Raw genomic sequence first — 18977 nt, forward strand, 5'->3', positions numbered from 1 at the left:
TCCTGGCAGAATCACAGAATTGTTAAGGTTGGAAGAGACCTCAAGGATCATCTAGTTCCAACCCCCCTGCCAGGGGCAGGGACACCTCATACTAGATCAGGTTGCTCAGAGCCACATCTAGCCTGACCTTAAAAACCTCCAGGGATGAGTTTTCTACCACCTCCCTGTGCAACCTGTTCCAGTGTCTCACCAGCCTCATGGTGAAGAATTTCTTCCTAACATCCAATTTGAATCTACCCATTTCTGTTTTTGTTCCATTCCCCCTAGTCCTATCATTACCCTAAAAAGTGCCTCACCAGCTTTCTTGTAGGCCCTCTTAAGATACTGTAAGGCCACAATAAGTGGAAGGTGCAGGCAGGAGGAAGGTGGCTTCCCTATAGCGAGCCAGGAGCTTCTCTGGCAGCCTGAGAGCAAACCTGGGCATCTCTCATCTTGCTGTTGCATTGTCCTCACTTGCCATAGGACCACTGGCTATGGCTTGTGCTGTCCACACAGACGTCACTGGAGGCAGTGCTGGCAGGCAGGGTCTCATCCCTACCTTGTGCCAAGGTCCTGCCCCTGCTGAAGGCACATTGTCCTTACCAGCAAGCTGTTGCCCCAACGCTGCTCCAGCCAGGGAAGCTGCAGCCCTCCCATGCGATCTGCGGCGTTTCATGGGTGACTGTCAAGCGTCCGCAGACTGTCTCTGAATGGGAGGACACTGCCACCCCAGCAGGTGTGTAGGGACATGCACATATGTGTGCCTGCAGCTGGGGAGCAGCCACATCCTGCCCACTGTCAGAGGCGGCTGGCCCCATGAATTGTGCTGCAGTCCCCGGGGTGAAGTAGATGGAACTGGTGGGCAGAGGGATGTGTCTCCTTCCCTGCCCACGGCAGGGTGTCCTGGCAGGAACTGGCTCTCGGAAGGAGATTTCCTGGCAGTGATGGTGCCTCTACTCTCTCCCGCAGAGCCTGCCCCAGATCTGCAGAGCGGGAGAAGGGACGGCATTCACCTCTGCTCTGCAGCAGCTCTACGTGGCAGTGACACAGCAGGAGGCCAAGCAGAATGAGAAACGGCGGCGCTCGGGTGAGGAGCTCCATGGCTGTGGGATGGGGAATGCCTGAAGCAGCCGGCGTGCCTGCAGCTGAGTCCCCCACCCTGGGGGAAGGGGAGTGGGGCCCTAGGTGCAGCTCAGCTCATGCAACAGTCTCCTACTTTGCTTTCTCACCCCGGGCTGTGCTCACAAACACAGACACCATTCCTGGTGTGGATTTGAGCTTCCCTGTGCTCCCTCATCTCAGTCCTAAATTGCATCTCTTTCTCCTGGTACCAGAGGATGCTGAGGGCCTGGCATCTGCTGCAGAAACCACAGGACATCCCCATCCGCCACCTCCATCCCAGGAGAATGAAACAGCATTTTCCAGTGAGCGAACCACGGTGAGTTCAGCTCTAGCAACAGCCTCTCCATACCAATAGCAGGATGGGGCCCACACCTCCTTTCCCTCTTTGCATCCTAGCCCTGTGCCCCTCCAACATGGGCTGTGGGCCTCAGCTTTGTTCCTAGCCTATCCTACCTCATTCACTCTGACTGGGGGTTGTATTGTACATGTATGGTTTCCAGTCCCCCATGGGGTTGACGAGTCTTACTGCTTGCATATGTGCACTCATCCTGCTTCACCAGGGCAGGGCAACTGACACTGCCTCCCCTTTGCTTCCAGCCAACCTCCTCCCCAGCTCGGAAGCCCCAGCTGCCTGCAGCCAAGGCCAAGCCAAAGAAGGCAAAGGGGCTCTTCAGCTGAAAGGTCACTACCAACCACTCTGAGAGTCTCTGCTCCCCCAAGGATTTGGGGTAGAGAGAAGCAGTTCAGAGCACTCACTCTGCCCCCACTCCTGCATTTTTTGTCAGACCCTCTCCAGGTAATGATCCCTTCTCAGGGTGTCTCCAGCCAGAGACACGGTGCATCTCCTTTCTTCATTGGTGTCATGGAACCCTCTTTTCTGCCTCCTCCCCGGTGCAAAGCTTGCCCAGGCTGCCAGTGGGTGGAGTCGGTGCTGGACCTGGAAAGCGTGGGACAGATGCTGTTGGGTGGGTTTGGGGCAGCTGGGCCTCTGTCAGGGCTGTGGGATTTGGCTGCTCTTGTGTGGGTTTGCAATAAAGAGCTGTGTCTGGGTGAGATTCACTCTCCTCTTGCTCTCTCCCTCCTGGACTCACAGTGTCCAAGCAGGGGTGCAGCCCCCGGTGCTGCTGAGTCCTGCTATCCTAAGGGCTTGCAGTGGCTCCAAACAGTAAGGAGCTGTCAGCAGCTCATAGCTGTGTGGCAGGAGACAGCTCCTAGCCCATGCTGTGTCTCATCCTAAGAAGCAGTACATGGGGTTGGGTACACAAGAAGACCTCCAGATTCTGGGGACGCAGCATTGTAGGAGGATGGAGCACACATTCTCCTTGTCCCATGCTGGGAATGCACCCTGTGCTGGTGCCTGGAGCCAGATGAAGCCCTTGCATCTGCCTGTTGGCAGAGCAGCCTGTATATGCTAAGAACCATCGTCCATTTGCAGGCAGTTCCCCTGGGTTTAGTGGGCAGGTGGTAGGGGGTTAATGGGTTCTGGCCTTCCATGAGCAGAGAAGAACCAAGCCATTAATACAGTGAATGTTCCTAGGTCTGAGAGCAGGTTACAGATACTCCCTGGGCACAAAGCATCACCTCTGTCCCTCCCTCCATCCACCCACCATTGCTCTTCTCTTCCACCACCTGAGTCCACATGCTTCCTTTAGAGCTGCTGTGCCCGAGACAGATCCTAAAGCAGCAGGCAGCCTGCTGGGCAGCACTGCTGCAGGCACTGACAGTGCCCTTCTCCCAGGGCAGGGTCTCGTGCCCCTGGCTGCCCTGCTCCCGGGGTCTGGGCCAGCCGCAGTCACGCTGCCTGCTCTCTCAGGCAGCAAGGGGGAAACAAAAACATCCGGAGCAGCCCCTGTGTCTGTGGAAGGGGAATGAAAGGGCCTTTGCTGGGCCGTGGCTGGCCGGTCCCAGGGCGAGAGCAGCCGCTTGCTTTTTATATTTCCTCTCTGAGGGAGCAGCATGCGGGGCAGGGTGGGTGGTGGGAAGGAGAAGCCATGGGATGAGGAGCTTGTGCCAACAGCTCTAGCTACCTGTCCTACCTTTTCCCATCTGCCAGCATCTTACCCTGGCACCACTGGTCTGCCTGATGGGCACTTGTCCCCAGGAAGGGTCCTACTACTGACTCATGGGGGTAGGACTGGGAAAATAGGAGTTTAGCAGCAATCTGTTTCTTGTGTTGTCTGTCATGCAACCCCTGCTCCATCAGTGTGGGCTCAATCTCCCGGCCTGGGAGCTGCTTTGTTCCACGCCAGGTCCCCCATCTCCTTGATGGGCCTGGACTCTGTGCTGCTTTACCAAGCATGCCAGGACCTGCAGGCGAAGGATTCATCAAACCAGGAAGGGCATCTGGCTCATCTGGCCCCTTTAGGACTGGGGGGACATCAGATAGTGGGGGGGGGCACTTTCCTATCCTGCTGTGCCAATGGCTGGTGGGCTCTGTAGGGGAGCAGGTGATGCAAACCAGCACCTGCACCTCCAGGTCATTCTGTCTGCCAGCTTCACCCAAGCTGTATATTTCCTTCTCTCTGTGCTGTTCAGCTGAGGGGACCCAGTCCAAGAGGTGTTGCTCAAGAGCCCTGTGCTGCTGCAGTGTGAGTCCCTCCAGGGAACCAAGGCCTGGATGAGCACCCTGGCAGACATGGGCTGGGGGTAAAGTCCTGCTGCAGAGACAAATGCTTCTCCACTAACCCTGCTCCTATATCTGGGAAATGCGAAGCTGCAAGAGAATGGTTGGGGAGGAAGATAAATAAAAGCAGGAGAGTGAAGACATCAGGCAGAGAAAGAGCTCTGCCCGTGCCCCACAGTCCACCAAAGGGCCCCAGCCCCCAAGACTTAAGCATGGGGCTGCTGGTGCCTCCCTGTCCCAGGTTGCCACTGGCTCCGGGGAGTGTCACTACTCATTGTCCCATCCTGTCTCTCTGGGGTCTCCTTCCCTGTCCCCACCCCCTCCTCCCTGGAGCCGGCTGGATTTGAGCTCCCGACACACATTAAAGGCCACAAGTTCGGCCTCGGCCTCCATAAATTTGATTCCATAAATATTAGTTTTCACAGGGTTTAATGAAGCCGTTATGCCGGGCACGGCCCAGCACCCCGACCCGTGCCCTTAATAAGGGCTCTGTGGCCTCGATTAAAGGGACCTTTCAATCGCTGTCAAGTATTTTTAGAAAAGGAAAAGAAAAAAAAAAAAAAAAAAGAGCGAGAGAGAGCGAGAGAGAGGAGAAGAAGACGACCAAGGCAGCGAACAGGGAGAGGAAAATCCCAAACCGGTGCCGAGCAAAAGTGGAGAAACAGCACCACCTAGACCGCAGCGGCCGCCGCCGCTGCCCGCTCCTCACCAGCCCTGCGCAGCGCCCGGCTCCGGACACTCCTGCGGGGCCTGGTGCCAGCTCCCTGCCCCCTGCCCCGGACAGCCTGCAGCCCAGCGGGCTGTCTGTGAGATGCTGCTCTCCCGCTCCGGGCAGGGACAGGGCGGGTGCGGTGGTGGGGAGAGCCGAGGGGCGGAGGAAGGAGGGTCTCGGGCATGGCCGGGTCACAGGCAGGAGCAGTGCCAGGCATCCCGGCAGAGCCTGAGGGTGGCTGTGTGCTTTGGGAGATACTGTGTGATACAGTGATGGATGCTGTACCTCTCCCACCTGCACTGGAAGGTAGTTCCTCCTTGTGACCTACTGCTGCAGCAGCAAGTGTCCTTTCCCACCAGCTGCCCATGCAGAAATCCCCCCTCACTCCCTGGTTAGTCAGACCCTGTTGCATCCTCCAGTCCCCTCACCATGCACCCAGCCCTGCCTAGGGCTCCTGTCCCACTTGGGCCCATGTGCCATTGGGCTTTGCCTGGCAGGGACATGGGCTGGCACTGGGAATGCAACATGGAGAGATGATGGACTCTCCACCCAGTGACAGGACACTGCTAGCTGTAGCCAGAGCCAATGCATGATGCTGAAGCTTATGCATCAGTAGTAGCTACTGTCATGGACAGCCTCAGCTCCCTGTCTGTATCCTTGGGCCTCTGGAGGACATGGAATGCTGTACCGGCAAAGGAAGGGCTATTCTGCTTGCTCTCAGCCTGGTGCTGCTGGAGTGGTGGACAAACATGCGTGACATGCACACTGCATGTTGGCAGGCTGCAGAGGTTATTTGGAGGTCTGGCAGAACTTACGACACATCTCACTGGTGATGTGCTGCACCCACCAGACTCAGTGCCATCCCAAATAGTCCTGTTCCTCAATGCCTTGTGGCAGCAATGAGCAAAGTGGGAAGCTGGTCTTGTTCTGTTGTGGGGAGTACAAACCAAACTGGAGGACTCTGTGGACCTAGCCCAGGCCTCAGTTTTCCCATGCTGGTGATGCACGGAAAGCTGTGCCCCTTCTGTAGCCTTGGCAAGCCATGGGCAGGGATGGGGAATGGTGCTGTGACATGTCTCTGCTGTCTCTGCTGATTCATTTAGAATGTTCCACTGGAAGGATCAGCTGAAGAAATGTGAAGTGTGGTGTCAGGGGCTGCTGGTAAGACCCTCTTGCTCCACTGTCATGTTCAGGAGTAGTGGGACAGCCTCACCATCCTGCATAGTGGCAGAATTTCACAGATTCTCTGGACACCATGTTTGGCTATGCAAAACCAGAGTCAGGTTTTGGGAACCCAAAATCAGTGTGAAAACCTGATGGAGTGTGGCTACCGAGTACAAAAATGTGGTAAAGACACCTGTGGCCAGCTGCACCTTGCCTGGAACTCCTGCAAAGGAAGTGGTTCTCTGGGGCCGCTGGATAGCAGCATCCCAAGCCCATGGGTGCTGTTGGCTCCTCAGCCTGCATTGCTTTACCCAGGTTGCTTGGTCCCACTGAGGCTAGCACAGCTCTGCAGCCAGAGCTGGACTTCTGTTACAGCCTGGCCTCTGTATATCCATAGGAGTGACCCATGCCCTGTGTCCATTGAAGAGCTGGAGAGGGGACATCCCTGAGAGAGTTGTGCACACAAGGATGTCCCAAGGCACTGCCTCACCTGCGAAGGTCCTAGGGAGCTGGAGGGGGTGCAAGCAGAGCCATGCCAGATCCCTCCCCGGCACATAGCTGGGGAAGAATCAGGGGGGCCCTGCGAACCCTTGCTCCTGAAATCAGGGTGTTGTATTTACTTTCCCCTTTTGGCAGCTAGAAGGGGAAGCCCATCCCAGCCCCTCATTGTTGTCTCAGCGAGTTAATCAGATGCCATAATCCTGTTGTGGAAATATCGGGCCTCCCTGGAAACAATGGGGAGCGAGAATATTGTGGTTAAATTTCAACCAGCTGCCTCCCTGCTCTGTTTGATCCCCGCCCGCAGGCCCGGGCCCCTGGCGAGCAGGCGGTGTGGTGGGGGCCGGAGCCCCGGGGGTGCCACCTCGTGCCCACGGGACAGACCGTGGTGTGTTGAGGGGTGCAGGGTGTGCGACGGACCGGGGGCGCTTCGGGGCGGCAGGGCTGCCCCGGGGGGCAGGTGGCAGCGGGTACCCCTGGTTGGGTGGGCTGCTGGGCTCGGCTCGGGACGGGGGAGGAGGCTGCGGGCGGCCTGGGGCAGGTTCCGCGGGGAGGAGGCGAGAGAGGGAGGGCACTGGGAGGCTGGGACACGGGCAGGGTGCGGTCCTGGCGGTTCCCGGTCCCGGATCTCTTCAATTTCCCCTCTCACTCCTGCCCGGGGAGCGGAGGCAGCAGTGGCTCCGGCTTCAGCCCCGCCGCGCTGACCGCCGAGGCTTAAACCGCGGGGGGCTCCGGCAGCACCGAGCCCCGCGCCCCGCAAGCGGCCGCTCGCCTGCCAAAACAAACGGCCCTTCGCTATTTATTGCCGCCGCCGGGCCACGGCAGCTCAGAGTGGGCCGACGCCAGCCCGCCGCACCGGGCAGCCGGGGCGCACCCGCGCCGGGCAGCTTCCGTGCCCCGCCGCTGCCGCCGCCGCTGCCGCTACCGGCACCGACACCGGCACCTGCCCGCCGGCTGCGCGCCGCATGGGGAGCCCCGGGGCGGGCGGCGGGAAAGGCGGCCGAACCTAGCGGGGCCCCCGGAGCCGCCGGTCACCCCGGCCGCCCCGGGGCCGCCGGGCGCGCCATGAAGCCGGCGCGGCTGATGCTGCTGCTGAGCGGGTGCGCGCTGCTGCTGGCGCCGGCCGTGCGGGGCTGCGGGCCGGGCAGAGTGGTGGGCAGCCGCCGCCGCCCGCCCCGCAAGCTCATCCCGCTTGCTTACAAGCAGTTCAGCCCCAACGTCCCCGAGAAGACGCTGGGGGCCAGTGGCCGCTACGAGGGCAAGATCGCGCGTAACTCGGAGCGCTTCAAGGAGCTCACGCCCAACTACAACCCCGACATCATCTTCAAGGACGAGGAGAACACCGGCGCCGACCGGCTCATGACCCAGGTACGGCCTCGCCGCCGCCCGGCTGCCTCTACTCCCTCGCCGGGCACCTGCAGGCACCGGGACTGCCCCGGCCTACCCCGCGCCTCGTTCTTGCGGCAGCAGCGGGGGATATGGCGCTGCGGCTTCCCCGTCGTGCCCCAGGCATCCCGGTGCCCGGCCCGGGCTGCCGGCTGTGCAGCGCAGGCATCTCCCTTCGGGCGCCGCAAAGCTCTGTCCCCTCGACTAGGCGCGCTGGAGCCGGCAGCACGCTGCGTCTGATACGGCAGCACACTGCTCCCGCAGCTGGCAGCACCCTGTCCCCAGAAAGGGCAGCACCGCAGCCTGTGGCACCCATGCCTGCTGCACCTCGAGCTGACAGAACCCTGCCCTGCCTACCCATGTCTTCCATCCTCTGAGCTGGCAGCAGCCTGCCCAGGTGTCCCCCGAGCCATGCCACAGTTGGTCCCCGATCCAGCAGCATGCTGCCAAGCCACCCCCAGGCCGGTAGTGCTGGGCCGGCTATTCCCTGAAAGAACAGCAACTTGCCCCGCTGCACCCATCGTGCCTCCCCTCTCTGCCTGCCGGCTGGCAGAACAAACAACCTGCCCACTGGAGCCGAGGGATGGAGCAGAGCCCGGTGTGCTAGCAGGCAGGGGAGTAGGCAGAGTTGCAAGCTGGGCTTCAGGAACACCCTTGCTGACTTTGTCCCCGTCCTGTCCCCAAAACATTATTCCGTGCCTCAGTGCCCCTTATTCTCTCCTGCTGCCTCAGGTGAGGTGGTGAAGGGTGCCCAATGGGGTCTGCTTGCTGTGCTTGGGAAGAGAGACAACTTGTTATTGCAAGTGCCCTGTTGCAGCCAGCTTACAGATGCCCTGGGCCAGAGGGAAGGAGGAGGATGGGGGGGTTGCGGGCAGAGGACAACAGCAGAGGTGGGGGTGATGCTGGACGAAGGTTACTCTGTGTTTTAATATTGCCAGGAGAATGCCTGAGGGTTTCAGGAATGCAGATAAGGAGCTGCATGGCCTTGCTAAGAAACCTGGCCACCAGCCTCAGCACTGTGAGACAGCCTGACCAAGCTCCCGGGGGAGGAGGGGGGAGCTGGAGCTGCCCCACTGACCACTGCACCCCCGGGTCTGAGGCTGGCAGATGGGTGAGCGTGGGTGGCTGTGGAGATAGGCATAGAGTGTGGCTCTGGCCTCAGTTTCAGACTGAGGTGTTGGTAACAGTGAGAGAAGCAGCTGCTTGGGTGCCGGGTTGATGGCTCTGCCGGTGCCTCAGGGAAGGCACCATGGTCCAGGGTGGTTCTTGTCTGGGGACTGCATCAGAGAAACTGAGACCCCCTATGAAGCAGCAGGAACTTGGGGGGTTGCACAAGTAATGGTTGCGGATGACTGGAGCTCTAGGGCTTGTCACCCCTGTAAACAGCTTCAGGAATACTTAAGGAAGCGAAGAGCTCCACTGGTCTGTGCATCAGGAAAGTGAGTGACATCATATTACTCAAGCTGGAGGCAGGAGAGAGCTTCTGGCTGCATTTACTCTTGAGAATGCTCCCACCACCTTGCCCTAACTTAGGCAGTGCCCCTCAGCATCCCTGAGAGAGGATGTCTCAGAGGCCCTGTGTCCCACCTGCCAGCCCCACACTTCCTGCTGTCCCACTGCCTTGTTGGCAGGGTACCGGGAAACTCCTGGTCTTCTTGGGGTGCCCAGATGAAAGCTCTTACCCAGCAGGGTCCCTAACCACCACACACCCACACACAGATGGGTACTGTGGTATCTTGTACAGCTCTGCAGGGAATTATCCCCATTCCTATGGAGGTGGCATGACTCCTGGCATCTTGCTGCCATTCCACAGACCTCTGGGCTTGTCCTATGGCCCCTGGGTATGCGAGATGCCCCCAGACGTGGGAGCTCTGGCTGTGGCACCATACCCTGTGTTGCTGCAGGCTGGGAAAGGCCATTGACCCAACTCCTTGTCCCTTCCCCCAGCGCACTGGCTTTTACTGCTGTTGACTCACTTCAAACCTGTTTTCTTTCCCCAAGTCCAAGGGTCTGGGTGTCCCAGGCAGCCGGAAGATGCTGCCTGCTTTAGGGGGTGGGTAGCACTGCTCTCTACCTGCCTTTTCTTTATCGTTTCATCTTCCTCAAGAATTCCAGTGTGTTTGCTCTTGCTGGTCCCACTCGGAGGTGCTGAGATAAGGCTGGAGGTAGAGCTTGCCTCACCTCTCCCTAGCAGCCTGGCCCAGGAATGCCCAAGGCCCCCAGCCACCATGAAATTCCAATCCCAAACTTCTCCCTACCCTAGCCATCACCCCTTTCAGTTATAGTTAGCCTAATTGGCATGGAGACCAGCTTTGCAGTGGTGAGGAATTTCTCACGGAGACCTTGGAACAAGACTCTTGGCTTCCTCCTGGAGAAATCTCACCTTATGGGGAGGATGCTGGTGGGACTTCTCCTGGCCAGGCTCTGGACATGGAGATAAGCTGTGGCCAAGCACACTTCATCCCCATCCCTTCTGCTGAGACTGTGGTCATGCCTGAGTACCCTGTGTGGCTCCCCTGAGATAGCCCTGTGGTCACAGCTGACTGTGCTCCATTTTGGTGCTGTTCCCTTCCTTCCAGACATGCTGCCTTCCCTAAGGTCCTGGACCTGTTCTCATTCTGGACATGAGAAGGGACATGCCTATGAAGATTGTCAGGGAGAACATCTCTGCTCAGCCCAGCCCAAGATCCCCAGGGTCTCCGCTGGTCTTCACTGTGATGTGCATGGGACAGCTTGGGGCCACTCAGCTCAGCATGGTGGCATGGGGCACTGTCCTGCATGTTGTCTGGAACTGCCCAGTCATCAGTGCCACTACAGAGACAAGCTGTTTCTCCCCACTCACACACTGTGACCACCCCACCTTGCCCCAGGACCCTGACCTATGCCTGTTGCATATGTCTCACCTTCCCAGTTGGGCACCAGAACAGCACTGGAGCTGCTGAGCTGTGACCAAGGCTCAATGACACATGACTGACCTTGGACATGCCACTCCAGCCTGGGCCCCATAGGGCCCCTGGACTGTGGTGGCATTTCCACACCTTTGCTGTCACCTTGCAAGATCTCAGGCAGGAGGGGGGACACTGAGGCAAGCATGGTCACGCTGGTCCTCAAGGCTGCTGTAGCCCTTCTGGGTTGTGTGTGGGGAAAAGGTGGGCTCTCCCTGCAGCTCCCAGTAAGCACAGATACTGCAGACAGCCCATGCCCATGGGTTTCTTGGTCCCTGTCTACCTGTCTATGAAGGTATCTTGGGTAGCCACTACACATCCCTACCTGTTCTTTGTCCATCTGTGCCTGCTCCCTTCTGCTCATTACCACTTTCTACCCATTGCTGCCTGCTCCTTGCCCATCCTTGGCCATTCCTGTCTGCTGTTTTTTCTCCCTGCCTCCTGTGCCCATTCTCTGCCTATCTCCACCTGCTTGCCCTTGCCTGTCACTGCCTAGTCCCTGATGATCATTGCTCATCCCTGCCTGCTCTTTCCTCAGAACTGCCTGTTGCCTGCCTTATCCATGCCAGCTCCTTGCCCGCTGCTTCCTGTGCCTGCTCCCCACACGTTAGTACCTGCTCCCTCCCCGCCCCACCTCGCCCATCACTCACCGTTCCCTGCCGGTACCTGGTCCCTGCCGGTCCCTGACCACTCTCTGCCCCTGCTCTGACACCTGCTGGCCACCATAGGCACAGGCAGAACCACCCAGCTCAGCAGCCGGGGGCAGAGTGCTCCGGGGCCCTGCCTGCCACTGTTTGCCCAGCCGGGAAGGCAGATGGGCACTGTCCCTGGCAGGAAAGAAAATGGTGGCACCCTTGGGCTGGGGATGCGCTGGAAGAGGCACATGCAGGGGACAAGGCAGCCCAGGTGGGTTCTGATGGCCCTGCTCCAGAGGCTGGTGGAAGGAAGTGTCTCTGCCTGGGGACAGGGTTTGGAGGGTCTTGGTGTTTGTATGTGGGCAGGGTGCTGCTGTAGGACAGAAAGGCTGGCAGTGATGGCAGGAGGGGTGCCCAGGTCAGGGTGCTGGCATAGGAGTAGCAAGAGGATACTTGGAGTGATGACTGGGGGATGCACAAGGACATCAGAGACTCCCTTGTCTGCCCTCATCCCTGAACCCCCTTACTGCCCTGCATGTGAGATCCTTGTGGGGCTACGGTTCTTGGGAGCTGCTTGTGTCTTATGCCAAGTGGCATCATGGTCATGTTGGCTGGGGACAAAAGTCACTCCCCTCCCTCCCCTTACCTGGGAACTGTTTGTCTAACACTTTCCTGGCTTATCTCCCCACACCCAAGGAGTGTGGGACGAGGGCAGAGGTGCTCCTCCACCCCATACAGGGCAAAGACCTGCCTGGCACTGCCCTTCCCGGGGCCCAGACCCTGCCAGGTGTAAGTGGGTTTCCCTGAGAGCAGCAGCACCCACCTCCCCAGAATGGGAACAAGTGCTTGAGGACAGGGTTGGGGCCCACATTTTAGAGAGGGTAGCTCCCTGCAGAAGCAGTGCTGGGGCACTTCTGAGCCTGGGGTTGTGGCCAGCATCAGATGTTATAGCCCTGGCTCATGCTTGCTGTGACGGTCTCACAACCTATGACATCATCCCGTGGCGGGGAGTTCCAGCACTGAGCTGGGAATCATGTGAAAATGTCCCCCATAGTGGCTGGTTTTTAGGCCTTTAGGCATTTGGGCTGGCACCCCTTTGCTTGCTTGGGGAGGACTGTAGCGGGGGGATGAGGTAGGGCAGTTGCCTTGCGCGATAGGTGTCCTGCAATTAGAGAGGATGTTTCATCCCAGCCTAGGCTGTGCTGCCCAATAAAGTGTAGAGTGAGCCTGGAGTTGGGGGAGAGATAGAGGAGGAGATGGATCCCTTGTTGACCTCTGGGACATCATGTGTCAAACAGGGGGGTATTGGGCATGGCAAGGAGTGTGGAGGTCATGAGATGGAAAAAGCACCTCATGTTCCCAGAACTTTCTCTGCTGGACCTGCTCCCAAAGGGTCTGAAAACTCAAATAGGTTTTGTGGAAGCATAGTGGGATAGAACCTGCCAGCTGGGCAGCTAACTGCCCCCCTCCAAAAAACTTTTACTGACTCTGCCCCTCTGCCCTACAGCGCTGCAAGGACCGCTTGAACTCCCTGGCCATCTCGGTAATGAATCAGTGGCCAGGGGTGAAGCTGCGGGTGACAGAGGGCTGGGATGAGGATGGGCACCACTCAGAGGAGTCGCTGCATTATGAGGGCCGAGCTGTGGACATCACGACCTCAGACAGAGACCGCAACAAGTACGGCATGCTGGCTCGCCTGGCTGTGGAAGCTGGCTTTGACTGGGTCTACTACGAGTCCAAGGCACACATCCACTGCTCCGTCAAGTCAGGTGAGGCTAGTGTTGGGGGCAGTGGGCAGAGCTAGGGGTCAGTCCCCTGTTGCAACATGCTTGGGTAGCCTGGCTGGCACTGGGGAGTGCTGGCTTTCAAAGCCAGATATCTCTGTATAGGGCAGAAGGCCTAGTGGGAAGTGAATCACACACCTGTGGGCAGCAGTACCACAAGGCAAATTCCCCATCTAACTCCTGTGGACCTGCAGCTTTACCCAGCCTCTCTACCCACCTTCTTTTCCCACCTCACATTCCCTTCTGCAGCCTGTTTCCCCACTCTGCCCATCATATCTGTCTCCCCTGCCTTGCAAGGAATTTTCGTGCCTGGCTGCCCATCCTCAGCCCCGTCCAGCCCTGCCCTCCGCCGCTGTCAGCTGCTCTGGAGTTCCTGCTGTCACAAGCAGCATCCGAGGGCCGAGGACAGGGACACCCAGGCAGGGATGGGCCAGGCTGCCGTGGGATCAGCTCTTTGCTGTGCAGCCTCTTCTGTGGTGAGGAGCAGAACTGGGAGTGCAGCAGGGCTGGAGTGCGCGGCGCTGCCGTCGCTGGCGGTGCGTGTTGGGGGGCGGCTGCTATCAGGCCCTGCCCGCCGCCGGGACGGGATCGTGTCGGGTGCAACCTGCACCAGCCCGGGGCGGAGCTGCCTTGCCGGGATTGCTGCAGCCCCAGCACCGCTGGAGCGGTAGCTCTGGCTGCGGGCGCCAGAGGGCAGCAGCGGCCCGCGCACGGCCCCGGCCCCGGCCCCGCGGTCCCGCCGCCGGCCGCCCCAGGCTGGGAAGGGATTGGCGCGGACACGCGGGCGGCCTCGGCTGCAGGCATACCCCCGGCATCGTGCCCGCACCGGCGGCACTTGCACTGGCACAGGGCAGGGCTGCGGCTGCAGCACGTGCTCACAGCCGTGCCCACAGGGCACCCGCAGCCATGCCCGCTGACGAGCCCGCAGCCGTGCCCGCTGACGAGCCCGCGCACTCGTGTGCCGCTGTGGTGCCGAGGCTGGTGCGCCGGTGCCGCCCCGCGTGTCGTCCCAGGGTCCGGCTCCCAGCGCACTCTGCCTGTCCTGCCCTAGCCCGCGGCCAGCGGCCTGAGACCCCCAGACGCCAGCCTGGCCCCCCGCGCTGACCCCACTCACCGTGCCGATGCCAGGACGGGGGCAACGCCGGTCGGCGATGGAGATGGGCCGACCGCACCGCAGAGAGGGAGCGACGAACCTCCGAAGAAGAGGGACAAAGTGTGGGCGAAGGACCAGGGCTCTAGTGCCTCGGGGCATTCTGTGGGGCTGGACAGCGGAAAAAGGCCAGGCTCCGAAGCAAGAACCGTGATCTCAGAGCCTTGTGACTGGCCAGAGGAGTGGGCCTATGTCCCTGGAGAAGGATGGAGACGCTTGAATCTTGGGATGCCCCCCTGGACCACTTGAAGAGGGTTGCCATGACCCAGGCAGCAGACCAGGGCCCCGCGGCCCTGGAGGGCTTCTGGAGGCTGGCCACAGCCCCCTTACTCTGCAGCGGCCCCTTAGGGTTCTGAGCCCCCCATATTTATTCCTGAGGCCATAGGGATCCCAAGAGTGTGCAATGGAGGCTGTGGGCTTGAGCCCTGCCAGAGCTGTGTACAGAGGGCAGCCGGGCTGTCCCTGCCTCTTAGTAAATGGCTTTTTATTTTTGTACAGATGGCCACATGGCTTGTTGTATGTGTTGTGTCTCCTTGCCCCCCCTCCCCGCACCTGTGCACCCCTCTATGCCCAGTGCCTGTGCCCCCCAGTTCTGCCAGGCGCCCCTCTCACCCTCCTTCCAGTCCCTCCCCATGGCTCTGCTGCCTGCCTGAGGGTGAAGGGTGCAGGATTTGGGATCCGGCCTCAGGGGCAGTCATGGGGCAGATACTGCACCTTATCTGAGCAATAAAAGGATTCTGTCCCAGAGATGGATGCCTCTCTTCATGGGCCTGGGGTTTGGGATTTTGTTCTGCCCAAAGCTGGGGAGCGATGAGGGCGGTGCCATCTGGGTGAGGGACACTCAGGGATTAGATGAGGGAGCTGGGAGAGGGCTCTAAGGGAATCTGGAAGTTTGAGTCTGAGACTGCATACAGACAGGACCAGAACCCTAGATGAGATGCCCATGGCAGGTGGTGGGAAGGCATCATGTAAACACTAAGATGGGGATTGCTGAGGGAGCCGACCATCATTCCTTGGGAGGCCAGAGTTACCCTCCTAAGTGCCAGGATGGGCTCCTGTTGACACTTGGTGACTTGCTGCATCTTTTAATCTGGGGAAGGATATTGCTGCTGTGCCACTATCCTAGGGGACAAGCCCCAGGGAGTTTGGGTGCTTTATCCTGTGACAGGACTAGCAAAGCCCTTACCATGAGGCTGGTGGCTTTCGCCTGATGATGGCCATAGTCTGTGACATGCCCCTGCAGCTCAGAGAGGAATTCTGCTGGCATCAGTAGTGCATGAGTGAGCTGGCAGGAGAAGGGAGCAGATCTGCAGTGTGGGGTGGAGAGGTGCTGTGGGGCTAAGGGGGAGGATGCTGCACTCTGTGCCATTCCTTGCAGCATCTTGCCCAGCAGTGCCCATCCCTGGCACTGCAGGGGATGAGGATTCTATGGGCATGCTTAGTGTGACCAGACACTCTGCTCCTCAGCCTCTCACTGGCTTAGGGCACTGCCTCCCCTCAAAAGCTTTAAGTGCCCCTTGACACTGCCTTCCACATTTTGGGGCTGTGGCTTTGCCCTGCTCCCTTTGCTGGGCATATTTTGGGATCTGGCTCTGCATGAGCAGTCCCCATGCTCAGGCATCACAGCAGGGAGCACATGTTGCCACATGTGGCTATGGTCCTCATGTGCCACCCCCAAGGACACAGTGGCTGGGGAGGCAAGGTGCCCAGGGAGGTTGGATTGGTGGCTGGGAGTATGTAGGGGACATGCATGTTTGTGGTGCCAGGGCAGGGTTGTCCTTGGGTGGGCAAAGCTGGGTGGCCTCACAGGGTCTGTGCATCATGAAAAGGTGATGCTGGGGGTCTGGCAGATGGGTAACCCTCCTGTCCTCTCTCTCCTTGCGCAGAGCACTCGGCCGCTGCGAAGACAGGGGGCTGCTTCCCTGGGCAGGCGCTGGCAACGCTGGAGGATGGTGCCCAGATGCCGCTGTGGGCGCTGCGCCCAGGCCAGCGGGTGCTGGCGATGGATGGGGCAGGCAGGCCCACCTACAGTGACTTCTTGGCTTTCCTGGACAAGGAGCCTCGGGCTCTCACCTCCTTCCACGTCATCGAGACGCGGGAGCCACCCCGGCGCCTGGCCCTGACGCCCACCCACTTGCTCTTCGTAGCCGAGAACGCCTCAGCGCCCCCATCCCACTTCCACCCCACCTTTGCCAGCCACGTGCGCCCTGGACATTTTGTGCTGGTGGTGGCAGGGGGAGATGGCTTGCAGCCCGCCGAGGTGGTGGGGGTGCGGGACCAGAGGGACGTAGGCGCCTATGCCCCGCTGACACGCCATGGGACGCTGGTGGTGAACGGCATGGTGGCCTCGTGCTTTGCCCTGGTGCAGGAGCAACATCTGGCACAAATGGCCTTCTGGCCGCTCCGGTTCTACCACAGCCTGGTGGGGTGGCCAGGGACGCAGGGGGATGGCATGCACTGGTACTCGTGGCTGCTCTACCGCTTGGGGAGGCTGCTCCTGCCCCCTGAGAGCTTCCACCCACTGGAGGTACCCCGGGCAGAGAGCTGAGGGTGCACCCTGGCTGTGGCCAGCACTGTTGGTGGAGGTGGTGGCTGCAGGGTGGCTCATCAGGGGCCAACAGCCCCTCACAAATCTGGGTGCCCATGGGGAGCTGCCTCTAGCCCTGCCTGCTTGGGGCACAGCCACCTTCTGGATGGGGAGCACCATGACTCCCTGGTGTGCCTCTTCTGTGCCCACTGCCCCCTCCTCACCCCTTGTGCCTGGGGGAAGGGAGGTGGCACAAAGGGTGCCCCTTGAACATGGGGGTGCCCCTGGCTGGATCCACATGCTGCTATTTGTGTGTGTGTGAAGTGTGTATGTGTATGCAGAATTAGCTAGCAAGGAGGGGCAGGAAGAGGAAAGAGCCCCTGGCTGCAGGCTGCTCCCACAGGGCTTCCAGCCTGTCTGCATCTGACAGGGGGGCTTTGGGAGAAGGACCTAGGTCCCTTTTCTGGGCAGCAGAAGCATAAGTGATGCTATTCCCACCTCGGGGATATGACAGCTGGGAGGAGGGTGACCCAGATACTGAGATTATGTCTTGCCCTGACTATGGGTGACCAAGCATGGGCAGGGCTGGAAGAGGGCAGCTCTGGCACAGCACCTCTGACTTGGTGACACGTGCTGCTGCAGTGAGAGTGGGACCTTGAGCTCTGCCCAAAGCCAGTGCCATAGCCACCTCACTGGGCATGCCCATGGGGAGGCTGTGACAGCATGAAATGCTCTGGCTGGCAAGAAGGTGCTGTGGAGGCAGATGTGAGGGCAGGAAGGTGCAAGTGCCAGCCAGGAATGGGCACACGCTGGTGGAACAGGGACAGGGAGAGCTGGGGCTGCAGCTCCAGCCTGCCAGAGCTGGGGGAAGTAAGGTGGCTGAAGAGAAAGGGTTCCCTCTTCCCCTTCCTCTCTCCCTTGTCTTCCCAGCATCCTGCCCTGAACTGGCTCATCCCAAAACTATGCCTTTCACACCCCAAAGCTAAAAGATTCCTCAAACTTCAGACCATGTCTGGCCTGACCTCCTTGACCCTCCATCACCCTAAACCCTCAGGGTAACTCATTGCTGCTCACCTGCTCCCAGGACCTGGAGGGTGCCCCATCAGTGCTGCAGCCACAGTTCCACTCCCAAACCCAAGCCAGCGCTTCAGCCTCGTCTGGCTCTGTGCTAGTGGAGAAGAGGGGACTGGAGGAGGCTGTGTGCCACGTCCCCCCTGCAGCACCTCTTTATTTATTTATCTGCTCTTTGTATGTACCATAGAGGGGAAGCAGCGTGGGCGCGTGTGGGGTGAGACGGGAGGGAGGGGTGGGGAGGGAGAGCTGTTTGGCTGGGGAGGGAGAGGTTCTTTTTGTTTTCTTTTTTTCTTTTTTCTTTTTTTTTTTTTTTTAAAAAAAAAAAGCAGAAATTATTTAAAGATTATTTTAAAGCACAGTTTTTATGGTGATTGTTGTCCAGGAAGAAGTGAGAGAGAGGGTGAGTGTGGCCGATGAAAGGTGTACTTTTGTCTCCCCACTGATGTACCTTTCGTGAGACACGGCCCAATAAATGCATCGTCTCCCAGGCAGGTGCTCCAAGCTCTGGTGTGGGGAGGGCAGGCAGGGACTGGGGATGCTCACTGCCCATCATAAACAGGGCAGGCAAGGCTGGAGGGCATTTTGCACTTCTCTAGGAGCAAGATTTGGCCAGCCCAGTGCCCCTTACCTGTAAGGCCAAGCTCTCCCTTCCCACTCCCCTGCGCCCTGGGCAGGTGGGCAGCTGGAGGCTGCAGGAATGACCCAGTCTACAAGGGACCAAGTTGCCATTGGGGCCACCTGGAAACAAGGGCAAGTGGGGCAGGATGCAGGAAGGAAAGCTACCCTGGAACTGACAGGGTCAGCTTTTCATCCCAGTCTGAGCCCAGTGCCCCAGCACCCAGTCATGCTGGGACAAGTTCCCCCACCATCTCTATCAAGACAACACCCACTAACCTCGTGCTTCCAGAGAAAGGGCTTTACCCTTTACACTGGGCTTCTAATGTCACTGCTGGCTTTGTCCCCTTGCCCCTTGCTAGTCTTGTCCCTACTCTATCCCATCCCTATGCCCACAGAAGGGAAGACCACCAGCCAGAGCCCCAGAAAACTTCCCCACACTTCCCCCACTCCTCTGTGCACCCAGTGACCCATCTCAAAGCTGTACTACCCTGCTCTTGCTGGAGGGGCTGAGAACAGGGTTCCTCCAGGACTTTCCCTGGACCCTGCAGCATGGCAAGTGTGGAGCAATTCAGCAGCAGGCTGTCAGCGAGGGTCCTCATCACCATGGCTAATTTAAGGGCTCTGTGAGGCGGTTGAGCTAATTTAATTAGGTTCTTATTACAGAGAAGGACAAATTGGTCCCCAGGGAGGCCACAGGGTCAGGCTTTCAAGAGACGCTTTATGGAGTGAAATTTCAATCAGGCTGCCGTCACAGTCATGG

The 18977-nt window shown here is 59.3% G+C and overlaps 2 protein-coding genes across 6 annotated transcripts in view; both read left to right on the plus strand.

Annotated features, from left to right (window-relative positions):
• Positions 1-1971, plus strand: part of NHEJ1 (non-homologous end joining factor 1) — a 46546-nt gene extending 44575 nt beyond the window's left edge. For 4 of the 5 annotated variants that reach the window (XM_068137809.1, XM_068137811.1, XM_068137807.1 and 1 more), the window contains 3 exons: positions 949-1066; positions 1314-1417; positions 1699-1868. In XM_068137809.1, coding sequence (XP_067993910.1) covers positions 949-1066; positions 1314-1417; positions 1699-1779 — 303 coding nt within the window. In that variant the 3' untranslated portion in view covers positions 1780-1868. The other variant, XM_068137806.1, reaches the window with a different exon arrangement.
• A 4719-nt stretch (positions 1972-6690) lies between these two features.
• Positions 6691-17909, plus strand: IHH (Indian hedgehog signaling molecule). Its single transcript, XM_068138850.1, has 3 exons — positions 6691-7466; positions 12572-12833; positions 15885-17909. The coding sequence occupies exons 1-3, from the start codon at positions 7164-7166 to the stop codon at positions 16544-16546; spliced, it is 1227 nt and encodes a 408-aa protein (XP_067994951.1). The 5' UTR covers positions 6691-7163; the 3' UTR covers positions 16547-17909.
• Positions 17910-18977: the final 1068 nt, after the last annotated feature.

This window comes from Melanerpes formicivorus, unplaced genomic scaffold, assembly GCF_026170545.1.
Source record: "Melanerpes formicivorus ecotype bairdi unplaced genomic scaffold, bMelFor1.0.p_v2 SCAF_5, whole genome shotgun sequence".
NCBI lineage: Eukaryota > Metazoa > Chordata > Aves > Piciformes > Picidae > Melanerpes > Melanerpes formicivorus.